Source organism: Pseudorasbora parva, chromosome 4, assembly GCF_024679245.1.
Source record: "Pseudorasbora parva isolate DD20220531a chromosome 4, ASM2467924v1, whole genome shotgun sequence".
NCBI classification, from domain to species: domain Eukaryota; kingdom Metazoa; phylum Chordata; class Actinopteri; order Cypriniformes; family Gobionidae; genus Pseudorasbora; species Pseudorasbora parva.
Window position 1 is genome coordinate 8,430,932 of NC_090175.1, and position 23,084 is coordinate 8,454,015.

The following is a 23,084-nucleotide window of genomic DNA, read 5'->3' on the forward strand; positions in this document are numbered from 1 at the left end:
CCTTCGTTCATATCTCAGAAGTAAATATCTGTGTCAATGAAGATGTCAGTGCCATCAGAATGACAAGTCCTTGTGTCCTTGTGTACGGATAAGACAGTCAAACTGTTTAGTCATGTTGTCAATATCCGCCTGGGACCCAGTAATAGACTTTTGTCCACTGTAGTAGACATTATATTTTAGTGAGTTTCTGTGACATCACACACGTCACAGTTTTGAGTCAGGATGTCCTTTATAGAGCACATTCAAGGCTTTGGACAGATACCAAATGTTTGGAGGTTTCACCAGGACAACAACAAGTTCTTGGTCTTTAAAAATGGCTGACGTTAATGTTTAGCACTCTTATGGAAATATGATAATATTTTGTCATTATATTTTAAATCTGATTAATTTTCTTATTGTTTGTTATAAATCAACATCTCAGGAAAATGCTATTGGGTTTCTAATCAAAATATGACTTTTTGTTAAAAAACATGGCATTAATTTTATAAATGCCCGCTGTAAAGGACACCAGGACATAAATCATGTTTATCAGCCATTTTGGAGACACAACAAGTAAATAGGGAAATAAATTACATATCAATATTCCTATGAAATATTACATATTATTAGGAAAACGTTGCCAATTAGTACTCCCATAATCACACTTCTTTTTTTCATTACATGTTGCACCAAGAACACAATAATATGCAAATGAGATGCAATATACCGATACATTGTATTGAATGGGAAGATCCAAGTATGGCCATTTTACCCACATATTGCATAAAGTAAGATGGTATATCAAAGCATTCAGTTATATCTTTTATAACATAGCTCAGAATCATCTCTAAAAAAAATGTGTTTTAAAAAAATCCTGAAACTTAAAAATGTATTCGTGAATTAAAAATAAATCCCATTGTTTTTGCCTATACATGCAATTTCATTTCATTAAAAAAATTTTGGTGTCTTCTGGTGTCAACTACAGAAGACATATCATAACATATGAATACAATATAATTTTCCCAAAAAAATTATGTGTCCATTTGTTTCTTATGCTCCAAACAATCTAATGACATGAAAAAATACAAAATTCGAAAAACTTTTTTTTTCTGGGTCCCAGGAGGAGGGATGTTCTGATGGAAACTATGGCTAAAGTTTTGTTGACAATTATTGTCAATTGTAAGTTACATCTTAGTGTGTGTGTGAGTGTAATTACAAGAGAATGGAAAATATTCAAATTCACACTCTTACTGTTTGTGCTGTATTTTATTGACAGAACATGTCATTGAGATACAGAAATGAAAAGACAGCACTGAATAGCGCTCACACACACACACACACACACACACACACACACACACACACACACACACACACACACACACACACACACACACACACACACACACACACACACACACACACACACACACGTATATATCTATCTGCTAGTTGATGTTTCATGAGAAGCACCTTCGTTAGAGAAAGTCAAGATTCACCTGGGAGCAATTTACCAATTCAGGACAAATTTAGAAAAAAAGTCTAATGGAAATATAGAAAGTATAGAAATATGCTTGACATATTATGATAACTTGTTCAACCATTTTGCATGTATAGACTTATGCTATGAGCTTGAGCCTAAATGTTGTGGGGGTGAGACTGTTCAACAGAGACCCAATATAATACATTTTGATCAACATGACATTATTCCTGATAATGTAGGAAACAACAGAGAATTGGACATAATCATTGGCATGGATGGACCAAAGCATTTGCAACTTGTTCAAAGAAATGAGAAACTGCTTTTTTGATGTGCACAAGTGACACAAGGATGTGAGAATTGAACAGGTAGTTTTGAGAATTTCAATTCTGATCTGAGAAAAACTGTAATATAATTCTTAAGTCTTTTGAGAGAGCACTCATTTCTGGGTCAAACCTATGAATTAACTTAAAGGTCATTTCTCTTATTTTGTCAGTTATCAGGCATTTGTGAGGCAATGTCCAAACTTTCTTCCAGGGAATATCACTTACAAAACCATTCCAGTAAGAAATGACACACGGCACAGAAACAGCTCCTCCTGAAACGAGACTCTAGTTTTCTTATTGATTTTGATTTAGATGTAGAAAGAACTGTTTACCAACAAATGTCTTCCACAGATCCACCGAGTGACAAAAGGATGAAAAAGAAAACCCTTTAGAAAGCACAAGATCTCCTTATGGCACTGCATCCGCCACAATGGCAAACTCTTTAGGAGTAACAGGAATCCCAAACTTTACCAAGAACTCAGAATCATTACAGATTGAACCATTTTGATACAGTTGAGATACAAAAATAATATAATTTTTAAACCAACTATCAAAGAAAAGAGATTTATGTTTATACAGTAGGTCCTGATTATTCCTAATTATCTATGAGTGAGATGTAAAATTGTGTTTAAAATGAGGGCTACGCTAATAACATTTGCCTAAGGAAAAGAGATAATTTGACAGGGATTTTACATTAAGTTATAATTACAGGTTAATAAGAATTTTAATAAATTAATGTTTTGTAATAATAAGAGATACAGACTAACTCGAGGTGATGTGATCATGTGATGACACACATTTGCACCTTAACCATTTCCCTTCACACACACCAACACAAAGACAGACAAATAATAATATGCAGATGGCAAATATCCTCTTCAGACGAATCTCAGGAGGACTTTTGACAGACATTAAAATCATCATAATCATCATTAAACCGTAATAAACATCCAGTTCCCTGAAACAGATGAAACTCAGCTCTGACGTTCATTGACTGTTAATGTAGTGATTGTGTTGAGCTGCTCACTTCACTGAGATGGCTGATCAAAAAAATCAGTTCACTAATGAATGAGAGGAAGACTTTATTAGATATAATACAGAAATAATGTACATTATATACAGTAAAGTCCAGTGAAGGTCCTGTGACTTCAGTGGTGATGATAATGTCTCTATAGTGGCTCCATATTCACCACCAGTCATATCTGTCAGTAAAATAAAACACAGTAACATATGCATTAATGCTGACACATCTGATCAGAGGATTGACTAGTTCATATGACATTATTATATCATATGATATGAATCAACACTTACTGCAGTGTCTCCAGTTTATGATGTGGATCATCTTTTAAAGCTGAGAGACTCTTCACACTCGCGTCTGTTAGTTTATTCCCAGTCAGATTCAGTTCTCTGAGGTGTGAGTTTGATCTCAGAGCTGAAGCCAGAGCAGCACAACCTTCATCTGTGATATTACAGCTCCACAACCTGCAGAACAACAACACACACTTTAATCTCTCAGTTCAGCAGGAACTACACAACCACAGAGAGACTGAGATATCAAATACTAAATCTGTGTGGGTTTAATGCTTTTATTACTTTTGTTGATTTTTTTCTGTATTGTGTGTTAACCCTCATGTTGTGTTCGGGTCATTTTCACCCGGAGAAGATTTTCTTTTTCTGTAAATACTAGTTAATGTTATCGCATCGGACTGAAACTCGCTGATGTTGTTCACACGGGTATAACTACTTACAATTTATTTAAAAATAATTGATCGAAAATGATCGACCTACAAAAAATTGCTTCTAAATCTCTCATTATGCTATATTATCACCAAATATTATATTCAATGTTTTTATCAACTTGTTTTCTTTCATTTAGGACTGGCTTTGTGTTTCTATTAGCATCTGATTAACCGTAGGCCTCATTTATCTGAGAGAAGGCTCTGGTCAAACGATGGACCGTTGTCCTGGTCTTCATTCCCACCTATGAGGCAAGGCAGGTTTTCTTCTGAAAATGTCTCTGCAAGATTCATCCTGCATTGCCTCCTCCTCACTAATATCTTGATCAATGATCTGATGAAGAACAGTTTAATCAAAAATTCTCTCTTTTTCTCAGTTTTTATCTTGCCCTGTCTCTTCATAACGCTGAGCTTTGACTGATATTTTGTCCCGTTTTTGTCAGTGAATAAAGTAAACATATGGTTTACATATTAACATACTGATATGTTTCATGAATAATATTCTTAGACACGTTAATTTCCTGTTTATTAAAGTTTTAAGTTTATTAAATTCACAATATGAACACATTCATTACTAATGCCCAATACAGGCTGAAAAAAGCCTCTATTGAATTTTTTATTTATTTACTGAATGTTACAAATAGAATTATATTAATTTACAATATATACACATTCATTATTAATCTTATGCCTAATCTGATGAAAATGGCTTTGTTAATATCTCTTGTTCGTTAAGACCTACATGAATCACATAGGCATATTTTCAGTTAAAAATGGCGAAATTAGACAAACGTTTATTTTTTTCTTTTGTGTAATATTTCTGAATTAACATGTCAAACATAAATGTTTAGTTTAGCAGCATATATTTATCTTGACGTCGAGTTGCTCTGCTAAAATTTACGCTCAGCCTCAGCAGTTTCTGTGAGACCATAAAGCCCGCCTACTCTGATTTGATTGGTTTTATCAAATAATTTGACATTGACGAGTGGTGACAGACCAATGACACTCAGATTTACGCATGCACGCGCACACACACACACACACACACACACACACACACACACACACACACACACACACACACACACCTCTGCTTCTGACGTGCACTGCGCTCTGCTCAGAGCCGCTGCGGATTGGAGACAGACTAAAAAAACGGGACGAAGCCGAAGCCTCCAGCCAGTTTTATATGTTTTAAAGGTTAATCACATATTTTTTTAGGGGGGCTGAAGCATAAGAAGCCTCCCTAAAAAGGGCCTAGCGACGCCCATGACACAGACCAAACATATATTGCCGCGATTGTGTGTTTATTGTCTTCAAACGTATCTATCTGCATGAAATAGCGATCTGACGATCTCTGGAAGCTGTTTTGGTTATGCCAGATACTTCCTGAATGTCACATGGTGTGTCTGTTCTTCATGAGCCATATATGGAGTGAATGTTCAGTAGTACAGCTTTCCAGCGCCCTCCGGCTGCCAGAATGAGCTGAAAACACAGCACATCACAGTCTACTGCGCTCATAATGATACATCCGCAGATTTTGAATAAAGATTGAATAAATAATACTTCTCTGTATAGAAATTTGACTCAAACATGTGAGAATCTATCAATATTTCTCCACATCTGCACACATTTAAAGTAAAAGCCCTGAGGGAAGTTAATTGTTTTGTCGAGAGTCTTCATGACGACCACAGAGGAGTTTTTTATGAATGGGAGCAAATGACGCGCATATTACAATCAAAAGGTAGCGACGCCGATGATCATATTCATAACTCCTGGCACATATTAACACATTACGGTCACTATAAGATTTTGAGAATAAAACAGAGGTAAAAAAATTAAACATTAGTCTTAGATCTTTTTAATGATGTATAGTTTGTCAAGGTAATTACATCTGATAGTAATTTTGAGCTAATTTAAGCAAAGAGAGCTTCAGAGCGTCCACATCCTCGTGAAGGTTAAGAGGTTTTTAAACAGTAACTAAGAAATTAATATTACTTAGAATAATTAATTCTTTATAATATATTTCATTGTCAGTTTGGTAATAATGAATTTGATGAATGTTAACTAATGAAGTCGTATGTCTCAAAGTTTGACTGAACAATAACAAATAATCAAAAAAAATCTAATCATCACAGCACCAAATACTCAATACTTAAAGACTTAAGAGGCTAATTATTTTCAAACTTAAACATTTTTATGTTTTAATCTGGACTATAACATGCCCTATGTTGTAGAGTCCAGATTAAAACATAAAAATGTTTAAGTTTGAAAATAATTAGCCTCTTAAGTCTTTAAGTATTGAGTATTTGGTGCTGTGATGAACAACACTGAGATTACAGAAAACGAATGGCAGTTTTAAAACTTCACTAGCAGCTGCTTTTGTTTGCGGGGTTTCCGGGGTAACCGCAGCATTCTGCAGTTCATCAGCGCCCTCTGCTGTCACTGAGCGGCACTTCATTCATTAGCATCAGTGCCGGCCTGTGAGGTTCTGGGGCTCTAGGCAAGATAAAAACATTGGCCCCATTGTAGTAAAAAAAACTTAAAACTTATCTTAAGATTGAGGGGCCCCCCAAGATAAGGCGGGGCCCTAGGCGGCCACCTATATTGCCTAATGGAAAGGCCGACACATGTCTAGTATCCACACATGCAGAAGTCTAAGGGCTCCATGTTTGCAAGCACACATGTACATATGTGTATGTGAACATGATCAACAAGCTCCTGAAAACTACATTTTTCTCTTATTTTCAGTCTCTCTCATTCACTTTCAATGGCCAGTCATTTTGGACCGTGAACACAAGTGTGACTCTGAGCCATTTTGTACAAATTAAAAGCATTTCAAGACAAACGTCCTGGTTAAACATTAAAGTAGACTAGTGTGAACAACAGTGCAAGTTTTATTATATTTTATTTCATATTTAGAGATTTCTTAATAAATAATGTTTATTTGCCTGAAAAAAATGAAGTGCCTACTGTCAGATAAATGAGGCCAATGATGGATCAGATGCAAATAGTTGACAAGTTGAAGGCTCTGTGTGGACATCCTCTAGCGAAAGAAAGAACTACAAACACCACGGAACAAACACACACACACGTCCGCGCGTGCTGCGGGACGTGAGAGCGTTTCAATGAGGTAGCGTTACATGGACGTAGGAAAATTAAGACCTGTTTAACATGGTTTAAGACCTAGAACGCAATGCTTCCGCGAATTTAAGACTTTTTAAGGCCTTATATTTTGATTCTGAAATTTAATACTTTTTAAGACTTTTTAAGACTCCGCGGGGACCCTGATAGTGTGGCCCCTTTAAGAGATGGAATATAGTGTGGCCCCTTTAAGAGCTGGGAAATAATGTGGCCCCTTTAAGAGCTGGAATATAGTGCGGCCCCTTTAAGAGCTGGAATATAGTGTGGCCCGTTTAAGAGCTGGAATATAGTGCGGCCCCTTTAAGAGCTGGAATATAGTGCGGCCCCTTTAAGAGCTGGAATATAGTGCGGCCCCTTTAAGAGCTGGAATATAGTGCGGCCCCTTTAAGAGCTGGAATATAGTGTGGCCTCTTTAAGAGCTGGAATATAGTGTGGCCCCTTTAAGAGCTGGAATATAATAGTGTGGCCCCTTTAAGAGATGGAATATAGTGTGGCCCCTTTAAGAGCTGGGATATAGTGTGGCCCCTTGAAGAGCTGGGATATAGTGTGGCCCCATTAAGAGCTGGGATATAGTGTGGCCCCTTTAAGAGCTGGAATATAGTGTGGCCCCTTTAAGAGCTGGAATATAGTGCGGCCCCTTTAAGAGCTGGAATATAGTGCGGCCCCTTTAAGAGCTGGAATATAGTGCGGCCCCTTTAAGAGATGCACATTCCCTCTTGAACTGCCGGTATTGTGTGTGTGTGTGTGTGTGTGTGTGTGTGTGTGTGTGTGTGTGTGTGTGTGTGTGTGTGTGTGTGTGTGTGGAGTCTAATAAAGTTAAGCAGAAAGTATGGTATCTTCTGTAGGCTAGGCTATAACTGCACTTGTTTCAGAGTAATGTTAATGTTAACTCTTTTCTTTCTCTATTAATGTTTGCTGCTCCATCCTTTACGTCTACGGCTGATCTCTTTTTCTCCAACTACGGGCCGCGGATCAAACAGAAAATGCGGAATATATATACAGTATATGTGACTTTTTTGTAATGAAAATGCGGGGATTATGAAATCATGCAAGTCCCGCATATTTTGCGCGCAGAAATCAGCAATTAATGCGGCGAAAGTGCAGCGTATTTGAAAAAATTCGGCCCCGCATAAATATGCAGACTTTGGCTGATTATGCATTGAATTCTGCGATCGCATAATCACGTTTTTCTGGAGGGACTGATCACTTATCTATTCTCATCAGACATCTTCGGCTCATAGGTATTGAAAGACTCTCTAACAAAATCTGCTGAAAATACCACAGGTAAAAAGCAATCAGCATCACAAGAAGTGTGTACTTATTATATCTGCAGACAATAAACAATACAACTATGAATTATTCTTATCATTAACATTACTAATCATAAACGTTGTCATCATATATTGAAAGGCTGTGATTATCTTTGGTGTTGGTGTGTTTCTTTTGTAGTGTTTGGAAGGCTGTGAAATATCTTTAGCACTACACATTCTTTGCTTGTTCGTATGTTTGGCTTTGGGTTTTGTATATTTCTGCTCCCTTTTGTCTTCCTTTACTATGTTATGTCATGTCTTTGGTCATTTACAATAAAAAAAAAGAAAACAAAAAGATGAATGTCTGATCTTACCTCAGTGTCTCCAGTTTACAGTGAGGATCCTTCAGTCCGTCAGAGAGCAGCGTCAGACCTTTACCTCCTATTTTATTCCCAGACAGATTCAGTTCTCTGAGGTGTGAGTTTGATCTCAGAGCTGAAGCCAGAGCAGCACAACCTTTATCTGAGATATTACAATCCCACAACCTGCAGAACAACAACACACACTTTAATCTCTCAGTTCAGCAGGAACTACACAACCACAGAGAGACTGAGATATCAAATACTAAATCTGTGTGGGTTTAATGCTTTTATTACTTTTGTTGACTTTTGCTTTATTGTGTGTTAATGTAAATTACAATCTGAAAAAAAATATATGGATATTAATCCCTTTTGTAGATTTGTTGTCCTGATTAGGGCTGTGTGATATATCGCTTTAGCGTCGATATCTTAATGAGCACATCCGTGATCGTCACATCTCAGGACGTGTGATGTCAAGCACAGGGAGTTGATCCGTGATCCGTACGGTTCAGAACGCATGTGATTCACGGATCGATTGCAAAGTTTAACCATCATAGAGTGAAAGTTTATCATCTGCATGTGTTGTGCTCGAGGGTCTGTGTGCCGCACTCACTGTTTTCTGTTCACACACACACACACACACACACACACACACACACACACACACACACACACACACACACACAGAGCTGCGTACATAGACATAGCTAAAAATGAGTATTAGTGTGTGCAAGAATAGTTGAATATTCGATCTGTAATTAATATATATATATATATTAGTGCTGTCAATCAGTTAAAATATTTAATCATGACTAATCGCATATTGTCACGAGTTAACTCGCAAATAATCACAATTTAATCTCACATTTTTATCAGTCCTAAATGTACTTTCAATTAATATGTTTCAAGTTTTTAACACTCTAATCAACATGGATATGGACAAATATTCATGCTTTATGCAAATGTACGTTTATTATTATTGAAACCAAACTCAGAGCATGAAGACTAGACATGTGTCAAAGGTCACAGATGCTTTTAAAAGAACTAGTTCATGTCTCTTAAACCGAAGCTTAACAATTCAGAATAAGCAGTGATTTCTCTCATTTTAAGAAGATAAATAAAGGGAGTTTTAACACTGGCAGTTTAATTCAGAACAGGGCACAGTTCATATGAAAAACTGGTAATGTGGAAGCTGTCATGCGGACCTGAGAGCGCACCAGAACCACACCATACCTGGAGGAGGAATATAGTGCGGCCCCTTTAAGAGCTGGGATATAGTGTGGCCCCTTTAAGAGCTGGAATATAGTGCGGCCCTTTTAAGAGCTGGAATATAGTGCGGCCCCTTTAAGAGCTGGGATATAGTGTGGCCCCTTTAACAGCTGGAATATAGTGCGGCCCCTTTAACAGCTGGAATATAGTGCGGCCCCTTTAAGAGCTGGGATATAGTGTGGCCCCTTTAAGAGCTGGAATATAGTGTGGCCCCTTTAAGAGCTGGAATATAGTGTGGCCCCTTTAAGAGCTGGAATATAGTGCTGCACCTTTAAGAGCTGGAATATAGTGTGGCCCCTTTAAGAGCTGGAATTTAGTGCGGCCCCTTTAAGAGCTGGAATATAGTGCGGCCCCTTTAAGAGCTGGGATATAGTGTGGCCCCTTTAAGAGCTGGAACATAGTGTGGCCCCTTTAAGAGCTGGAATATAGTGTGGCCCCTTTAAGAGCTGGAATATAGTGCGGCCCCTTTAAAGGGATCCCCTGGTGTTGAGACTTGTATGGCTTAATATAACATAAATGATGTCTCTTACTGAATTATGTAGTAGAAAACCCATGAAAGATCTACGTTATTTAAAAAATCGATTTTATATTTGGACCATGGGCGGCGCCATTTTGTTTGCGTTCTAGGTTGATGACGTAGAATGGTTGAACTCCTCAATCAGCTGGCGTTACCCGTAGCTATTTTTACCACAACGCAACTCGAAAATTGTTTCAGAGTTAAACAAAACCAATGAATTGCTTTGTAATTGTACTTAAAACACACTCAAACATACATGTGCACACAAACTCACCTACACAAGTCACAAACAGATCGGCGGCCGGGCACACACACCTGACAGACTACGCTGTCTCAATCGAGATTTTGGGCTGCTCAGTCTCCACGACAGGGGCTAAATCCGAAATCGACTCCCTTTACCTTGAAATAGGGCATTATTTGAAGGGACGGCCATTTGTAGTGTTGTCCGACACCATAGTGGACATGTTCGAGTGCAGTCATTCAGTCTCACGTTCACCGCAATAACGAGTGTACAGCCGATTTACACACAACAGCTGTCCGACTTCACGCACTCGATCGTCTTCATTCACTCCTTCAAGTTGTATTAGTGAACAAAAGTAGCGAAAGTAATTTGTGTCTTAAAAGTGAAAGTTTAAAGATTGAGGTTAATTCACTGAGCTTGTGCTCAAACTTTAATGCACAAACCAATCCCATGCATCATCACCAAAACATCCTGCCTCTCTTCCTCACGTTAACTTATCCCATCATCCTACCTAGATATTTCCCTCTGCTGGATACATTAGGCATTACAGTTAATCTACTGCATATCAACAGTCTAGATATCAACACAGGGAATAGTGATGTATGCGCGCACGCAGTGCGTGTGTGTTCGCGCCGATCTGTTGGGGTGTGTGTGTGTGTGTGTGTGTTCGCGCCGATCTGTTGGGGTGTGTGTGAGTCTGTGTGAGAGAGAGTTTGTGTCCACATGTTTGGGTGCGTGAAGTCGGACAGCTGTTGTGTGTAAATCGGCTGTACACTGCGGTGCAACGTGAGACTGAATGACTGCACTCGAACATGTCCACTATGATGTCGGACAACACTACAAATGGCCGTCCCTTCAAATAATGCCCTATTTAAGGGTATAGGGGGTCGATTTCGGATTCAGCCCCTGTCATGGAGACTGAGCAGCCCAACATCTCGATTGAGACAGCGCAGTCTGTCAGGTGTGTGTGCCCGGCCGCCGATCTGTTTGTGACTTGTGTAGGTGAGTTTGTGTGCACATGTATGTTTGAGTGTGTTTTTAGTACAATTACAAAGCAATTCATTGGTTTTGTTTAACTCTGAAACAATTTTCGAGTTGCGTTGTGGTAAAAATAGCTACGGGTAATGCCAGCTGATTGAGGAGTTCAACCATTCTACGTCATCAACCTAGAACGCAAACAAAATGGCGCCGCCCATGGTCCAAATATAAAATCGATTTTTTAAATAACGTAGATCTTTCATGGGTTTTCTACTACATAATTCAGTAAGAGACATCATTTATGTTATATTAAGCCATACAAGTCTCAACACCAGGGGATCCCTTTAAGAGCTGGAATATAGTGCAGCCCCTTTAAAGGGGGGGTGAAATGCTGTTTCATGCATACTGATTTTTTTACACTGTTAAAGACTTGGAATCCCATACTAAACATTGACAAAGTTTCAAAAGTTAAGGTGGACGTTTGATGGGAGTATTTCTTTGTCAAAAATACTACTTCCGGTTAGTCATAAGTTTCGGCAAGTTTTTTGAGATCATGCGTCCCCTTTGACGTTAACGGGGGCGGAATTTCCTTGTATGGGCCTTACGGACAATTCTACCGGAAGCGCGTGAGAGAGAGAGGGAGAGAGAGAGAGAGAGAGAGAGAGAGAGAGAGAGAGAGAGAGAGAGAGAGAGAGAGAGAGAGAGAGAGAGAGAGAGAGAGGGAGAGAGCGAAAGTAACAGGCTACGCCCATCAAAGCGCTGGCTCGTAGGCTGCGCTGCACAGGTGATGTGCACATAACAATGTCACCAAAAAGTGCGTTTTTGGTTGCCAGACCAAGACAGTCCTGCACAGATTCCCCAAAACCCCCGCGTTAAGGCAACAGTGGATGTAATTTGCTTTTCCGGATCAGCAACTGAGTTGCGCGAATGTTTATATCTGTTCACTGCATTTCGGTGCCGACTGTTTCATAAACAAGGCCCAGCTCGACGCCGGATTTTCCCGATCGCCTAATGCTGAAGGATGGAGCAGTCCCAACGATAGTACCACAGGCGGTGAGTGAGACTGCTTCAAATGTCTGTGTTTTTGCCTATGCTCATCAAGTAGCCCAAACATGATCACGTATAGTTAATTGATCAATGGAGCATGCGATGTGTAGTGCGTGTACATTTGTTTAGCTGGCCACTATATGTGTAACTTTATGTTTGTGTATTGTAAAAGCACTCCAAACAACAATACACAAAGAGGGGGGAAATATGTTGAACTAAATAAGCGCGCTTCTTCATTCAAATGCGCTACTATTCCGTGTCTTTCTATGTAAACACTAACTTAGCCTGCCGTGCAAAACCGGTCCGCTTACTGTCTACACAAACCACGCGTAAACACACAAACACACGTGCACAACTGCACTTCCCACATGTACACCTTCAAAGACAAAAATACGACGATATAATTCAAGTATAAATATGTAAATAACACAAGCCGCTAAGCATATTATATAGTTAGTGTATAACTTGTACCACATAGAGACGTCCTGCTCTAGTCGTTTTTGCTGCTGCTCCTGTTCAACTGCAGCCTCTGGGTCTGATTCCGGATCATAGATGTATGGCTGTATCTGATTAAAAGCCATATTTTTATTTTTATTAAAGTTTTTTTCCCGCTGTTAGGGATGACACAGCTTTACGACGCACTCGACTCAACACAATAGCAGCAGCGAGCACACGTCATTATTTAGCTCCGCTCACACGATACGCCCCCACCCGCTCGGCTTTTTTCGGAAAGACTCGGAACAGCGCATCTTTCTTATATAATTATTAAAAAAATTAAGACTTTTCGGAGATATGCAGGATGCAATGCTACTCTATAGGTACTCAAGATTGACATGACACTGACTGAAACTGAGTGTTTCACCCCCCCTTTAAGAGCTGGAATATAGTGCGGCCCCTTTAAGAGCTGGAATATAGTGCGGCCCCTTTAAGAGCAGGGATATAGTGTGGCCCCTTTAAGAGCTGGGATATAGTGTGGCCCCTTTAAGAGCAGGGATATAGTGCGGCCCCTTTAAGAGCAGGGATATAGTGCGGCCCCTTTAAGAGCTGGAATATAGTGTGGCCCCTTTAAGACCTGGAATATAGTGCGGCCCCTTTAAGAGCAGGGATATAGTGTGGCCCCTTTAAGAGCTGGGATATAGTGTGGCCCCTTTAACAGATGCACATTCCCTGTTGAACTGCCGGTATTGTGTGTGTGTGTGTGTGTGTGTGTGTGTGTGTGGAGTCTAATAAAGTTAAGCAGAAAGTATGGTATCTTCTGTAGGCTAGGCTATAACTGCACTTGTTTCAGAGTAATGTTAATGTTAACTCTTTTCTTTCTCTATTAATGTTTGCTGCTGCATCCTTTACGTCTACGGCTGATCTCAACTTCTCCAACTACGGGCCGCGGATCAAACAGAAAATGCGGAATATATATACAGTATATGTGACTTTTTTGTAATGAAAATGCGGGGATTATGAAATAATGCAAGTCCCGCATATTTTGCGCGCGGAAATCAGCAATTAATGCGGCGAAAGTGCAGCGTATTTGAAAAAATGCGGCCCCCGCATAAATATGCAGACTTTGGCTGATTATACATTGAATTCTGCGATCGCATAATCACGTTTTTCTGGAGGGACTGATCACTTATCTATTCTCATCAGACATCTTCGGCTCATAGGTATTGAAAGACTCTCTAACAAAATCTGCTGAAAATACCACAGGTAAAAAGCAATCAGCATCACAAGAAGTGTGTACTTATTATATCTGCAGACAATAAACAATACAACTATGAATTATTCTTATTATTAACATTACTAATCATAAACGTTGTCATCATATATTGAAAGGCTGTGATTATCTTTGGTGTTGGTGTGTTTCTTTTGTAGTGTTTGGAAGGCTGTGAAATATCTTTAGCACTACACATTCTTTGCTTGTTCGTATGTTTGGCTTTGGGTTTTGTATATTTCTGCTCCCTTTTGTCTTCCTTTACTATGTTATGTCATGTCTTTGGTCATTTACAATAAAAAAAAAGAAAACAAAAAGATGAATGTCTGATCTTACCCCAGTGTCTCCAGTTTACAGTGAGGATCCTTCAGTCCGTCAGAGAGCAGCTTCAGACCTTTACCTCCTATTTTATTCCCAGACAGATCCAGTTCTCTGAGGTGTGAGTTTGATCTCAGAGCTGAAGCCAGAGCAGCACAACCTTCATCTGTGATATTACAGCTCCTCAACCTGCAGAACAACAACACACACTTTAATCTCTCAGTTCAGCAGGAACTACACAACCACAGAGAGACTGAGATATCAAATACTAAATCTGTGTGGGTTTAATGCTTTTATTACTTTTGTTGACTTTTGCTTTATTGTGTGTTAATGTAAATTACAATCTGGAAAAAAATATATGGATATTAATCCCTTTTGTAGATTTGTTGTCCTGATTAGGGCTGTGTGATATATCGCTTTAGCGTCGATATCTTAATGAGCACATCCGTGATCGTCACATCTCAGGACGTGTGATGTCAAGCACACACACACACACACACACACACACACACACACACACACACACACACACACACACACACACACAGAGCCGCGTACATAGACATAGCTAAAAATGAATATTAGTGTGTGCAAGAATAGTTGAATATTCGATCTGTAATTAATATATATATATATATATTAGTGCTGTCAATCAGTTAAAATATTTAATCACGACTAATCGCATATTGTCACGAGTTAACTCGCAAATAATCGCAATTTAATCACATTTTTATCAGTCCTAAATGTACTTTCAATTAATATGTTTCAAGTTTTTAACACTCTAATCAACATGGATATGGACAAATATTCATGCTTTATGCAAATGTACGTTTATTATTATTGAAACCACACTCAGAGCATGAAGACTAGACATGTATCAAAGGTCACAGATGCTTTTAAAAGAACTAGTTCATGTCTCTTAAACCTAAGCTTAACAATTCAGAATAAGCAGTGATTTCTCTCATTTTAAGAAGATAAATAAAGGGAGTTTTAACACTGGCAGTTTAATTCAGAACAGGGCACAGTTCATATGAAAAATTGGTAATGTGGAAGCTGTCATGCGGACCTGAGAGCGTACCAGAACCACACAATACCTGGAGGAGGAATATAGTGTGGCCCCTTTAAGAGCTGGAATATAGAGCGGCCCCTTTAAGAGCTGGAATATAGTGTGGCCCCTTTAAGAGTTGGAATATAGTGTGGCCCCTTTAAGAGCTGGGATATAGTGTGGCCCCTTAAAGAGTTGGAATATAGTGCGGCCCCTTTAAGAGTTGGAATATAGTGTGCCCCTTTAAGAGCTGGAATATAGTGTGGCCCCTTTAAGAGCTGGATATAGTGTGGCCCCTTTAAGAGTTGGAATATAGTGTGGCCCCTTTAAGAGCTGGGATATAGTGTGGCCCCTTTAAGAGCTGGAATTTAGTGCGGCCCCTTTAAGAGCTGGAATAGAGTGCGGCCCCTTTAAGAGCTGGGATATAGTGCGGCCCCTTTAAGAGCTGGGTTATAGTGCGGCCCCTTTAAGAGCTGGGATATAGTGCGGCCCCTTTAAGAGCTGGGATATAGTGTGGCCCCTTTAAGAGCTGGAATATAGTGCGGCCCCTTTAAGAGCTGGAATATAGTGCGGCCCCTTTAAGAGCTGGAATATAGTGCGGCCCCTTTAAGAGCTGGAATATAGTGCGGCCCCTTCAAGAGCTGGTATATAGGGTGGCCCCTTTAAGAGCTGGAATATAGTGTGGCCCCTTTAAGAGATGCACATTCCCTGTTAAACTGCCGGAATTGTGTGTGTTTGTGTGTGTGTATGTGTGTGTGTGGGCATGTTTTTGTGAAATATGAGGACACAAATGTGTGTAATGACATATATGCGGAATATATATACAGTATGTGACTTTTTTGTAATGAAAATGCGGGATTATGAAATCATGCAAGTCCTGCAGATTTTGCGCTCGGAAATCAGCAATTAATGCGGCGAAAGTGCAGCGTATTTGAAAAAATTCGGCCCCCGCATAAATATGCAGACTTTGGCTGATTATACATTGAATTATGCGATCGCATAATCACGTTTTTCTGGAGGGACTGATCACTTATCTATTCTCATCAGACATCTTCGGCTCAAACAAAAAGATGAATGTCTGATCTTACCCCAGTGTCTCCAGTTTACAGTGAGGATCCTTCAGTCCATCAGAGAGCAGCGTCAGACCTTCATCTCCTATTATATTCTCAGACAGCTCCAGTTCTCTGAGGTGTGAGTTTGATCTCAGAGCTGAAGCCAGAGCAGCACAACCGTCATCTGAGATATAACAGCTCCTCAACCTGCAGAACAACAACACACACTTTAATCTCTCAGTTCAGCAGGAACTACACAACCACAGAGAGACTGAGATATCAAATACTAAATCTGTGTGGGTTTAATGCTTTTATTACTTTTGTTGACTTTTGCTTTATTGTGTGTTAATGTAAATTACAATCTGAAAAAAATATATGGATATTAATCCCTTTTGTAGATTTGTTGTCCTGATTAGGGCTGTGTGATATATCGCTTTAGCGTCGATATCTTAATGAGCACATCCGTGATCGTCACATCTCAGGACGTGTGATGTCAAGCACAGGGAGTTGATCCGTGATCCGTACGGTTCAGAACGCATGTGATTCACGGATCGATTGCAAAGTTTAACCATCATAGAGTGAAAGTTTATCATCTGCATGTGTTGTGCTCGAGGGTCTGTGTGCCGCACTCACTGTTTTCTGTTCACTCACACACACACACACACACACACACACACACACACACACACACACACACACACACACACACACACACACACACACACACACACACACAGAGCCGCGTACATAGACACAGCTAAAAATGAGTATTAGTGTGTGCAAGAATAGTTGAATATTTGATCTGTAATTAATATATATATATATATTAGTGCTGTCAATCGGTTAAAATATTTAATCACGACTAATCGCATATTGTCACGAGTTAACTCGCAAATAATCGCAATTTAATCGCACATTTTTATCAGTCCTAAAAGTACCTGTCACAGGGTAAGCCTGCGACTAGTCATGGACTACACACACACATACACATGCACGTAATGCGCACACACCGGCCTCATGTATTATCAGTCTGTTAGCTGACATACATTCATGTATGCATGGAACTGTGGAATATTTGATGTAACTGTGTGTTGTAAACTGTTGGTACGATGTCCTGTGTGTAGTGTTACCTGAGAAATGTAAACTAGCAATCAAGTGCAGATGATAGCATAATAAAACTGTTTTCTCATATAGAAATAAATCACCACCACAAGTATTTGCTTTATATAGTTTATTGAATACAGTGTGAGAGATACAGATGATGCTTACCAGATTTGAGTAGTCGTTGACCAAACCTGTTTGACAGCCAATCCATTTATAGTTGTTTGTCCTCCATCTTGTGCCGTCATTGGAGAGTCAACTCTCAGGGGTAGGAGAGAAAGGCTTCTCAAGTTATGTGTTTTCTTTCAATATGTATTTTTATGTATATTTGCAGATATGATTTCTTGTTTGCATCTTTATTTGTATTAATTATTATTGTTATTGTTTTGGTTATTTTTGATTATGTATTCCTGTGATGTGTGTGCAACATGTCACCTTCCAAAATGGTAGGTTCCAAAGTAGGAGGAGTCAGGCCTATAAAATGACTCCAGAAAGTTAGTTGGGCAGTTCAGAGATAGGAGGTGAGGAGAGGTCTAGGCAGACCATGGATAGTCTGAGTCTACAACTGGAGACTCTTAAGAGACTGTGTGAGAGTCTCTGGGAATGTGCTGCTTATGTAGTGCAGTTTGCACACACAGGTCAGGTTGTTTCCACTACTATATATTGTTGGTGCAGTTTATATTTTGTTGCATCTAAGTTTTGTTGTTGTTTTTTTTCTCCCACCTGAGTGTCTGTGACCCTGTGCCACAATAAAAACCACTTAACCCTGACCAACTGTTTCCTCTGTCCATTGGAGTCTCCAACCGCTCAAGGCGTTCATAACAGTACCTTATATTAATATGTTTCAAGTTAACACTTTAATCAACATGGATATGGACAAATATTCATGCTTTATGCAAATGTACGTTTATTATTATTGAAACCACACTCAGAGCATGAAGACTAGACATGTATCAAAGGTCACAGATGCTTTTAAAAGAACTAGTTCATGTCTCTTAAACCTAAGCTTAACAATTCAGAATAAGCAGTGATTTCTCTCATTTTAAGAAGATTAATAAAGGGAGTTTTAAAACTGGCAGTTTAATTCAGAACAGGGCACAGTTCATATGAAAAATTGGTAATGTGGAAGCTGTCATGCGGACCTGAGAGCGCACCAGAACCACACCATACCTGGAGGAGGAATATAGTGTGGCCCCTTTAAGAGCTGGAATATAGTGCGGCCCCTTTAAGAGCTGGAATTTAGTGCGGCCCCTTTAAGAGCTGGAATATAGTGTGGCCCCTTTAAGAGCTGGAATATAGTGCAGCCCCTTTAAGAGCTGGAATATAGTGCAGCCCCTTTAAGAGCTGGAATATAGTGCAGCCCCTTTAAGAGCTGGAATATAGTGCAGCCCCTTTAAGAGCTGGAATATAGTGCAGCCCCTTTAAGAGCTGGAATATAGTGCAGCCCCTTTAAGAGCTGGAATATAGTGTGGCCCCTTTAAGAGCTGGAATATAGTGCAGCCCCTTTAAGAGCTGGAATATAGTGTGGCCCCTTTAAGAGCTGGAATATAGTGCAGCCCCTTTAAGAGCTGGAATATAGTGCGGCCCCTTTAAGAGCTGGAATATAGTGCAGCCCCTTCAAGAGCTGGGATATAGTGTGGCCCCTTTAAGAGCTGGAATATAGTGTGGCCCCTTTAAGAGCTGGAATATAGTGCGGCCCCTTTAAGAGCTGGGATATAGTGCGGCCCCTTTAAGAGCTGGGATATAGTGCGGCCCCTTTAAGAGCTGGAATATAGTGCGGCCCCTTTAAGAGCTGGAATATAGTGCGGCCCCTTTAAGAGCTGGAATATAGTGCGGCCCCTTTAAGAGCTGGAATATAGTGCGGCCCCTTTAAGAGCTGGAATATAGTGCGGCCCCTTTAAGAGCTGGAATATAGTGCAGCCCCTTTAAGAGCTGGGATATAGTGCGGCCCCTTTAAGAGCTGGAATATAGTGCAGCCCCTTTAAGAGCTGGGATATAGTGTGGCCCCTTTAAGAGCTGGAATATAGTGCAGCCCCTTTAAGAGCTGGGATATAGTGTGGCCCCTTTAAGAGCTGGAATATAGTGCAGCCCCTTTAAGAGCTGGGATATAGTGCAGCCCCTTTAAGACCTGGAATATAGTGCGGCCCCTTTAAGAGCTGGAATATAGTGTGGCCCCTTTAAGAGCTGGAATATAGTGTGGCCCCTTTAAGAGCTGGAATATAGTGTGGCCCCTTTAAGAGCTGGAATATAGTGTGGCCCCTTTAAGAGCTGGAATATAGTGCGGCCCCTTTAAGAGCTGGAATATAGTGTGGCCCCTTTAAGAGCTGGAATATAGTGTGGCCCCTTTAAGAGATGCACATTCCCTGCTGAACTGCCGGTATTGTGTGTGTGTGTGTGTGTGTGGGCATGTTTTTGTGAAATATGAGGACACAAATGTGAGTAATGACATGGGTATGACACCGGTTTTACAGGAGAGGGTTTGCATTGGCCATGTCCTCACTTTTCAAAATGCTTATAAATCACACAGGATGAGTTTTTTTTAGAAAGTAAAAATGCAGAATGTTTCCTGTGATGGGAAGGTTTAGGGGCAGGGGGTAGAAAATACGGTTTGTACGGTATAAAAACCATTACGCCTATGGAATGTCCCCACATTTCACAAAACAAACGTGTATGTGTGTGTGTGTGTGTGTGTGTGTGTGTGGAGTCTAATAAAGTTAAGCAGAAAGTATGGTATCTTCTGTAGGCTAGGCTATAACTGCACTTGTTTCAGAGTAATGTTAATGTTAACTCTTTTCTTTCTCTATTAATGTTTGCTGCTGCATCCTTTACGTCTACGGCTGATCTCAATTTCTCCAACTACGGGCCGCGGATCAAACAGAAAATGCGGAATATATATACAGTATATGTGACTTTTTTGTAATGAAAATGCGGGGATTATGAAATCATGCAAGTCCCGCATATTTTGCGAGCGGAAATCAGCAATTAATGCGGCGAAAGTGCAGCGTATTTGAAAAAATGCGGCCCCGCATAAATATGCAGACTTTGGCTGATTATACATTGAATTCTGCGATCGCATAATCACGTTTTTCTGGAGGGACTGATCACTTATCTATTCTCATCAGACATCTTCGGCTCATAGGTATTGAAAGACTCTCTAACAAAATCTGCTGAAAATACCACAGGTAAAAAGCAATCAGCATCACAAGAAGTGTGTACTTATTATATCTGCAGACAATAAACAATACAACTATGAATTATTCTTATCATTAACATCACTAATCATAAACGTTGTCATCATATATTGAAAGGCTGTGATTATCTTTGGTGTTGGTGTGTTTCTTTTGTAGTGTTTGGAAGGCTGTGAAATATCTTTAGCACCAAGGTTATTTTCGTAAACGAAAACTGAAACTAAGACTAAAACTATTGGTCAAAAAACATTTTCGTAAACTGAAATAAAATTAAAAAATCTGAATAAATAAAAAACTAAAACTAGACGAAACTAACTACTCTTACTAAAAAAATAACTGAAATAAAATAATAATTAGCAAAAATAAGTATTCGTTTTCATTATTAATAAGCCCCTATATAATGTGTTGGAAATCTGACTGTGGCGGTTGAGGGAGTGTCTGTATATTGCGCTACTGCGCGTGAAGCGATCTGAGGAGATTAACCGCTGTCCTGTGACGGACGTGTGCAGACAGGCAACACATCCTAAACGGCAGTTCACAAAGAATCATTGCGTCCGTGGCAGTGAAATGGGAAATAACACAAGGTAATGAGATGCACGTTGAACTTCTTTTAACTTAAGCTCACGTGACGAGAGACGCCGGCGCAAAAGTCAGCAACTAACGTTAGTAACAAGTACTAGCCTACTGTGCGTTTGAGATTTCATGTTTGCATAATATTGACAGGCTCAAAGGTGTTATCATAATCATTTACTACTAATAATATTATTATCTGTGTGGAGACATTTCCCCACAAAGTAGGGAATACCAGGACACACACACACACACACACACACACACACACACACACACACACACACACACACACACACACACACACACACACACACAGCACAACAGTGTGTGTTTAGCTGTGGTCTTACGCTGCTAGCCTACATTGTACTACTGAAGAAATTAAAATAAGCTTTTAATTGTTTAACAATATTTCATCTTTGTTATGAATGAGTTTGTCTGGAATTTATAATTTTTACTTTTATATTTTACGTTGCATTTATTTTGTTCTTTAAGATAGATCCTCTGAGTATTAGCCTATGTCAAAAATATCAAGAAGATATAATTTTTTAATATCAAAATATAATGCATTTAATTTTTAATCTCCAGATCGTTGTTTGTATAGGTCAGAGTTTGACTCAAGCTTTTTTGCTCAAAGGTGAAGACCCAACTTTATGCATGTTTTGTAAGACCGTCCTGGGTTTAAACAATAATGCTCGTTTATCAAGTTTTTTCACTTAAGGAAGTACTTATAAACTCTAATCTGTGCAAACATTAAACTTTGCTGAAATTAAAAACCTTGATTTGGTCTCTACACTTCATTATGGTAACTCTGCTAAACTATAATTACTAAAACTAAAACTGAGGCCCTGTCCACACGAACACGGGTATTTTCAAAACCGCAGCTTTTTCTACGCGGTTTGGCTGTTCGTCCACACGCAAACGCTGTATCCGGTTACTAAAACCGGACTTTTTTGAAAACTCCGGCCAGGGTGAAGATCTTTAGAAACTCCGGTTACAGCGTTGTCGTGTAGATGGTGAAACCGGAGATTTCGGCTTTTTAAATTGAAGTGCGCGCCATTTTTTCCTTTGTGTGATATCAGATTTTCCACATCTCCTTTTGATTTACGTGAGTCGATTCTATGCGGTGGACTCCACTAACAGCGCTTATCACACGTATATAGATACATGTTCAGTTATGCAATAATGCAATAATACAAAATAGTAAAGCAAGTGTGTAAAGCTATTACAGTCCACTTCGGCCCTGCACCTGTGTATACGGTTACCTGTCACTGAGTCCAAAGTAAAGGAACTTGTAGGAAGTGTTTCACTTGAGCCCATGGCATCCCTCAGTCAGTGCAATGTGCATCGGTGCAGTGAATGGGACCCACATGGAAATCAGGCAGCCAATCATAGCATAGTTTTGCGTTCTCATGTGGACAGAATTTTTTGTATAACCGTGCTTGTGTGGACGCGATTGTTTTTTAAAACGGAGGAGGAAAAACTCCGGTAATAAAAATACCCGTGTACGTGTGGACTAGGCCTGAAACTAAATAAATAAAAACTAAATAGAAATGTATTTGCAAAATAAAAACTAAACTAAAACTAGCAAAACCATTTCTAAAACTAACTAAAACTAAACTGAAATTTGTAGCAAAATTGAAAACGATACTAAAATAAAAACTAATTTCAAAAAGCGAAACTATAATAACCTTCTTTAGCACTACACATTCTTTGCTTGTTCGTATGTTTGGCTTTGGGTTTTGTATATTTCTGCTCCCTTTTGTCTTCCTTTACTAT

General features: G+C 39.4%; 1 protein-coding gene across 1 annotated transcript in view; it reads right to left on the minus strand.

The window, feature by feature from the left end:
* Window positions 1–3,095: 3,095 nt before the first annotated feature.
* LOC137072824 (NACHT, LRR and PYD domains-containing protein 3-like) overlaps window positions 3,096–23,084 on the minus strand; it is a 65,221-nt gene continuing 45,232 nt past the window's right edge. The window contains exons 10-13 of the mRNA XM_067440780.1: window positions 16,483–16,653; window positions 14,368–14,538; window positions 8,290–8,460; window positions 3,096–3,270 (exon numbers count right to left, since the gene is read on the minus strand). Of these exons, the coding sequence (XP_067296881.1) occupies window positions 3,096–3,270; window positions 8,290–8,460; window positions 14,368–14,538; window positions 16,483–16,653 (688 nt within the window). The remainder of the gene's footprint in view (window positions 3,271–8,289; window positions 8,461–14,367; window positions 14,539–16,482; window positions 16,654–23,084) is intronic.